This window comes from Leopardus geoffroyi, chromosome E3 (genome assembly GCF_018350155.1).
Source record: "Leopardus geoffroyi isolate Oge1 chromosome E3, O.geoffroyi_Oge1_pat1.0, whole genome shotgun sequence".
Lineage (NCBI taxonomy): Eukaryota > Metazoa > Chordata > Mammalia > Carnivora > Felidae > Leopardus > Leopardus geoffroyi.
Genome location: NC_059340.1, coordinates 25,493,184 through 25,500,498, shown reverse-complemented (window position 1 = coordinate 25,500,498; position 7,315 = coordinate 25,493,184). Strand labels below are relative to the sequence as shown.

The window sequence follows — 7,315 nt, the reverse complement described above, 5'->3', positions numbered from 1 at the left end:
CTTTCGTCATGTGTGTGCGACGGCCTCTCTTAGTCCTGCCTCCCACGTTTCATTCCGTGCTGCGCCAGGTCCTAAAGCCGGCAGGTGGCCGGCTGTGGAATGGTGGTGCGAGGCCCGCCCTTGGAGAGAGTGGACAGGCACTTTTTTTTTCTTCTTTGAGGTGGGGGAGGGACAGAGAGAGGGGAAGACAGAGAAACCGTAGAAGGCTGTGCGCTGTCAGGGTTCAACCCTCAAAGGGTGACATTATGATCTCAGCCCAAGTCGGAAGTTCAACGACTGAGCCACTGAGGCGCCCTTGATGGGCACTTCTTACTGCTCACTATCCAAAAGCCAGGGCTTCCTGGGGAATTGGCCTGGATGGAGCGGGTTTGTAAATTTACATGCTGGCCTCCAGCCGGATGTAGACCATGCTTGTAAAGAACTGTTTTGTTGGGGCGCCTGGGTGGCGCAGTCGGTTGAGCGTCCGACTTCAGCCAGGTCATGATCTCGCGGTCCGTGAGTTTGAGCCCCGCGTCAGGCTCTGGGCTGATGGCTCAGAGCCTGGAGACTGTTTCCGATTCTGTGTCTCCCTCTCTCTCTGCCCCTCCCCCCGTTCATGCTCTGTCTCTCTCTGTCCCAAAAATAAACGTTGAAAAAAAAAGAACTGTTTTGTTTACCATTCATAGTCATTGATTCATTCTGGTAATATTTATTAAGTACCCATGCACTAGTTATTGACCTAAGTACTAAGGTTGAGACCATTAGCAAAGACAGACACACTTCATACTCATGTTGCCCTTATAGGCCAGTGTTTCTTAGAAGTTAATGTTTCTTCCAAACCACCCTACTTATTTTTTGCTCCTTTTGAAATGTGCATATGCAATGGACTTGACTTTAGCACTCCTGTTGGAGAACCCCAGAGGTACAAATAAAGAACACAAAGTATAAGAAACTCATTGAAGTCAGAGAGTTGATTATCAGAATAAGAAATATAAAATACAGGGAAACTTGGCCAAACTTCTTTTTTTAATTACCTTTTTAATGTTTATTTTTGAGAGAGATAGACAGAGTGCAATCGGGGGAGGGGCAGAGAGACAGAGGGAGAGGGAGACACAGAATCTGAAGCAGGCTGCAGACTCTGAGCTGTCAGCACAGAGCTCCACGTGAGGCTCAAACTTGCGAACCATGAGATCATGACCTGAGCTGAAGTCCAGCGCTTAACTGACTGAGCCACCCAGGTGCTCCTGCCAAACTTCTTAACATTGAATTGTCACTATTCATACCCAAGATTCATATTCATACCCAAGATATTGTCCATATCAATTTCTTCACACAACTTTTGTTTGACGCTGATGTCATAACAAGTGATAGTAACATTTTGGTGAATTATTGTTCCGACTGTAGTTGGTCTGGACAGGAAATCACATCCTCACTTCTGAACAAAATCATGAAGAGCCAAAAGAAGGTTTGTCCTTTGTTGCCCTAGGAAGAATTAGTGAATCCAGTGCCCCAGAAATGTAGATTGTTATAGAAAGTCAGGAATAAAGAACTTCTTATTTATTGTAAGGCCTTCATCTCTCAGATTCACATTCTTGTGACACCTGTGAAAAAGTAATTCTGATATGAAATAATAGTCTAGAATAGTCCATATACATATAAAAGAATTTTCACTACTAGGAAAATTATTCATCTTCTTTTCTCCAATTAAATATACCTTGCTATTTTCTTCTCTTCATATCTGTCCCCTAAAATGTTTATGAACCCACTCATTAAACTGGATAGATAAGCAATCCCTTCAGAGTTAACATCATAATATTCCCCATACCCTAAAGTCAGGAATCCAGCTCCTTATACTTCATGCAATTAAAAGTCAACTTGAGGTGGCTCAGTTGGTTAAGCATCCAACTTTGGCTCAAGTCATGATGTGTTAGTGGGTTTGAGCCTGGTGTCAGGGTCTGCACTGACGGAGCAGAGCCTGATTGGGATTCTCTCTCTCTCTCCCTCTCTCTCTGTCCCTCCCCCTACCTCAAAATAAATAAACATTAAAAAAAAAAAGTCAACTTGAACTTTATAAATCCCTTATGTTGGTGTTCCACCTATGACAGTATATTGCTTTGGTAAGCAATGCAGGAGTACTGTGCTTTTTATTGACCTAGATATTTCAATCTCACATTCCGAGATTTACTTGTAATGTATGAAACAACAAAATACTAAAAAGAGGAAAAGTAATTATCCTGATGTTGAACTTCATGGTTAACTGGGTTTTTTCTTATATGTAAATATATATGTATATGTATGTATAGTTGTATATATACATATATGTATATAAAGATGTGTGTGTGTGTGTGTGTGTATAACCTTATCTTCCCTTAGATTCTTTTGCTTAAATTACTAATATTAATACTAGAGTTCCTGATTAGTACTAGGTGTTAACTGTCCCATTCCACACTGTAGAGTAGGACAAATGGAAAAAATTCATTTCCCTTTTAGGGTGCTCCCTCTGGCCAAATATGGAGGCAATTTCATAAGAAATGGAATCCTTGAGGAAGTGATTTCCAATATGTCTTCTTTAATACTATTATCCTAGGGATGAAGGCAGAGAAATAAGCAGATTCTATCACCAGTGGGAAAACTGGGCTGGAATACATATCATGATCACCTATAACTACTTCCTTGTTAGTTTTTGTCTACCTTATGGTTAACATTTGTTGTTTTTGTTTGCTCAATAAATGAACCCCCTTTGGGGGAGGAGGTGTAATCCATCACTGGATGAGTCTGAGTGGAAGGCAGGGCCCACCTTGCATCATGGAAGCTTGACATGTCAGGTATCCCTTTTTCCCACTCTGTAATGTGAGCACATCACCTCAGCTTCATCAATTGGATGCATCTGTGAGGGTCTGAGAATTGGAAGCAAATGTGTAAAAAGGAGTGCCCATTTAGAGTTCATCCGACCAATGGCAGTGGCATTCCAAATCCAGTATCATCAGCTTTGCAGCCACTCCAGAAGTAGTGGTAGTACTAGACTTTTCAGAACACTGATGCTAGTTCTAGCCTCCTCACTCCCCCAGTCATCCTTGGTTCTTCTGACCCTGGATCTACCACTATTTCCAAAAATTTTGTCATCATCTTATTTTTTGCTTTCACCTATATAATCAGCATAGCCTTTACTTTTGACAATGGAGATTGCATAGTATAGATTTCTGGAGGTCCTCAGTTGATTGTGAAGAACAGTGGCATTGCTGTGGTGTTCAGAAGCATAGAGAGAGCTGACTGAAACTTGTTTTTACTTTTGTTTTCATCCTTGGTGCCTGCCATAATGCCAGATCCATATTAGGTGCTCAAAAAATATTATTGAACATTTGAACTCAACCCCAAGAAATGGCCAGTAAAGGAAAAAGGTTAAGACCAATGCTATTAAGAAGGGAAGTATACCAAGTCCAGATCCCATTAAGCCCCACCAGAGGAGTGAGAAAAGAAGCTAGGAATTAAGAGAGAGATTTCCCTGGCAATGCTGGAAACACATTTGTATGAAATTTCAATTTGTGTGAACTTTCACCTCCTTAGATTACCAGTCATGGTCAGAGGTCTGGTGTCTATAATTGGGCACCAAGGGCTCTGTGATGTGGCTTGTAAACCCCTCTTCTGGCTCCTGTATACCAAGTGGTTTTTTTGTTTTGTTTTGTTTTGTTTTAAGAAAAGGAGGGGTGCCTGGGTGGCTCAGTCGGTTGAGCGTCCTACTTCGGCTCAGGTCGCGATCTCACTGTCAGTGAGTTCGAGCCCCGCGTCGGGCTCTGGGCTGATGGCTCAGAGCCTGGAGCCTGCTTCCATGCTGTGTCTCCCCCTCTCTCTGCCCCTCCCCCATTCATGCTCTGTCTCTCTCTGTCTCAAAAATAAATAAAACGTTAACAAAAATTTAAAAAAAAAAAAAAGAAAAGGAATGTCGGCATTATAGAAAAATCACTTAATACCCTGTGCAGCGGATAATGTGGGTTTGGAATAAGTACTATGAGGAATTTGCCTTTTATTCTAACTAACCTAATTCTAATTCGCTTCACATATTCATGAGGTCTTCAGCCCAGAAAGGGAAGAATGATGTAAGACATTCTAAATTCTCTTTCTCTTTCTCTTCCTTTCAAAGTTACTGCCATTTAACTTCTACTTGTATGTTCAGTACAGAATCCATCCTTGCCCCGAACACAGGTAGGAAACAGTCTTAGATTTTGTTCCTGTTCTGACTACACTATCCATCCAGGATTTCCTGCCTTATTCTCTTGTTACCCAGCATTTTCAGGTAATAGATGTCTTAACACTGAACCCTGGTCATCTGCTGATTTGATTTCTCTACACTTGCCACCTTCAGAGTTGATAATATGTATATGATCATGGGCCCAAATTCTAAAGTCAAACTGTGTTTAAATCCCAGTTCTGCCATGTTCTGGCTGTGGAACTTCAAGCAAGTGAGAAGCTGAATTTCCTCATGAGATTAAAAAAACAAAACAACAACGTTTAAATGGGGATAATAATAATACCGATTTTCCGGGTTACTAGGGAAACTCATTAAGATAGGCATGACAAGTGCTTAGTTCATAGTCACTGTTCAGTCAATGTGGACTTGTTCATAGTCACTGTTGAGTCAGTGTGGACTTAAAAACAGCTGGTTTGGGGCTCAGTTGTGACTCAGTGATGTCTAGTATTTTTATTTATTTATTTATTTATTTATTTATTTATTTATTTATTTATTTATTTATTTATTTTTAATTTTAGAGATTGAGAGAGTACGAGCCGGAGAGAGGAGTAGAGCGGGGGGGGGGGGGGGCGGGGAGAGAGAATCTCAAGCAGGCTTCATGCTCAGCATGGAGCCTGACACAGCCCAACGCAGGGCTCAATCCCATGACCCTGGGATCATGACCTGAGCCAACACTCAACCAACTGAGCCACCCAGGTGTCCCTAGTATTTTTTATATTAGTATCCATTCCCCAACCCAGTCCCCTAAATGCATTATTTGTCCCCTAATGTCTTATCTCCATGTGTCACTTATTGAAAGCTAAATGTAATCCTTTGAGGAAGGAGGCCAGAAGGGAAAGAAACTTTAAATATAGTTAACTTAATATCGTGTATCATAAAATAAGATAAAATACGTAACACCTTACCTCTGCCAACTGGCTCCTGCCTCACATTTGATTGAATGACACCCCAGGTCTTTCACTGGCTCTGTGCCCACAGCACTTGTGCCACACTTGCACTTTTATCACACCTACAAGCTGCATAAGAAACGTGCCCAACAGCCTGAGTTCCACAATGGAAGCTGACTCTGAAGCCATGTGAACTTGGTCTATCCCTGGAGAAGCCACATTTGGTCTAGCCGTTTGTTCCTACCTGCATCCTCACTTAGCCCTGCTGGGTGTCCTGAACTCCTGATCCCAGCCCCTCCCCGCCCCCGCCGCCAGTGTGCTTCATCCCACCACTGCTAGAGTCTAATTTTGACAGGTAAGGCAAATTTGGCATTTTATGGATGTTGGTTCTTGAGAGAAAAAGTGAATAAATCTCCTTCCCTCCAATTTTCTTCTCCAATTTTACACTCTATACATGCATGAGTCTTCTTAAAACTTTTCATGAGGTTTCACAGGTACTTCCTTCCTGCTTCTCTGAGATTTGGTTGAATAATCTATGTTTAAATTTCGTTGTTTTACTATATAGCTCTACTTTTTTGAGTACTTGTAGGTCCTCCTCCTGCTTCTTACTTCCACTTTTGTCCGTGCTCCTAAGAATGAATCCCTAATGGTGGAGTCTCAGACAGTTCAACAAGTTAGAAATACATCCATTTGGAACTGAAATCATCTGTGAACTGCACACTCCACCAAGGCATAACAATAGTATTGGATAAAGTACTAATGCAAGAAGTATAAATTTCAGAGTAGGTACGGCACATGCTTAATAGTCCAGGATGACAGAGGCTTAGAGGATCTTTCAGCACAGATGAGGCCTAAATAAGAATCTACATGAGTAGTCAGGTTGAATCATTTATATTTAAGTTAAAAATTGGAGGGAAGTTGGGGCCCCTGGGTGGCTCAGTCGGTTAAGCGTCTGACTTCGGCTCAGGTCATGATCTCGTGGTTCGTGAGTTCGAGCCCCACGTCGGGCTCTGTGCTGACAGCTCAGAGCCTGGAGCCTGTTTCAGATTCTGTGTCTCCCTCTCTCTGACCCTCCCCCGTTCATGCTCTGTCTCTCTCTGTCTCAAAAATCAATAAACGTTAAAAAAAATTTAAAAAAAATTGGAGGGAAGTCAATGAGAATATGGCATTCAATGTGTAGATGAACAAATAGACAAACTGATTAAGAACATACATTGAGAGTCGCAGTCTTGTGTTTAAATACTGATTCCACCCCTTTGCTACCTCTATGACCTTGGGCAAATAAACTGCTCTAACCTCATGCTCCTCATCTATAAAATGGGAATAGCTATAATATATACCTTATAGGAAGTTATGAGTATTGAATAAAAATAATTCATGGTAATCACATAAAAATATTCAATAAATGTTAGCTACTGCTGTTTTGTCATGGCTGTTGCTAATTGGAAGGTTTGGTAAGATTAATTTTTAAGCAAACAAGAGTTGAGGTGAAGACCCAGGCTTTTTCTGTTGCTCAGTTTGCTCTGAGGTGTCTCCAGTCACTCCTTACTGATTTCCAGTACTCAAGATAAGCCTTATTTTATCTAAATGGGTTAATATGGAAAGATCTACAAGATACATTGGAAAATCAAGGAAAAAAAAGTGAGGTATGTGTAGTATGAACTGATTCATGTTTTAAAAGGGAATAATTAAGTGCATAAATATGTGTGTATATATACATATGTGACATGTATGCATACATATATGTATACATACATATGTATATATCCATATGTGACACATATGTGACACATATTTATACATACATATGTGAATGTATACACATAACCTATACATTCACATATGTATGTTTTCATCCTACATGTATATAAAACTGGTGCTTAGTAAGAGTTCAGGTGTCTCTTCACATTTCTCAACTAAAGCCCAAAGCTAAGGATTAAAAGGCATTATGTCCCTGCCCTTTCCATTCTAAAGAGAACTGTCAAAAAAGACTAAGAGGGGAGCCTGGGTGGCTCAGTTGGTTAAGAATCTGACTCTTGATTTCAGCTCAGGTCATGATCTCACAGTTTGTGAGTTCGAGCCCCATGTTGGGCTCTGCACTGACAATGCGGAGCCTGCTTGACATTCTCTCTCTCTCTCTCTCTCTCTCTCTCTCTCTCTCTCTCCTCCCCCTCTCTCAAAATAAATAAACTAAAAAAAAAAA

The 7,315-nt window shown here is 41.1% G+C and overlaps 2 protein-coding genes across 6 annotated transcripts in view; one reads left to right on the top strand and one right to left on the bottom strand.

Moving 5' to 3' along the window:
• Positions 1 to 7,315, top strand: part of ACSM3 (acyl-CoA synthetase medium chain family member 3) — a 59,930-nt gene that overhangs the window by 323 nt on the left and 52,292 nt on the right. The window lies entirely within an intron of this gene.
• ERI2 (ERI1 exoribonuclease family member 2) overlaps positions 1,228 to 7,315 on the bottom strand; it is a 65,228-nt gene continuing 59,140 nt past the window's right edge. For 2 of the 4 annotated variants that reach the window (XR_006708098.1, XR_006708100.1), the window contains 2 exons: positions 2,777 to 2,876; positions 1,228 to 1,580 (listed from right to left, as the gene is read on the bottom strand). Coding sequence is in view for 1 of the 4 variants with exons in the window: in XM_045460419.1 (XP_045316375.1) it covers positions 1,564 to 1,580 (17 nt within the window). In the remaining 3 variants the exon portion in view is untranslated. The remainder of the gene's footprint in view (positions 1,581 to 2,776; positions 2,877 to 7,315) is intronic. The other 2 variants (XR_006708099.1, XM_045460419.1) reach the window with 1 other exon arrangement.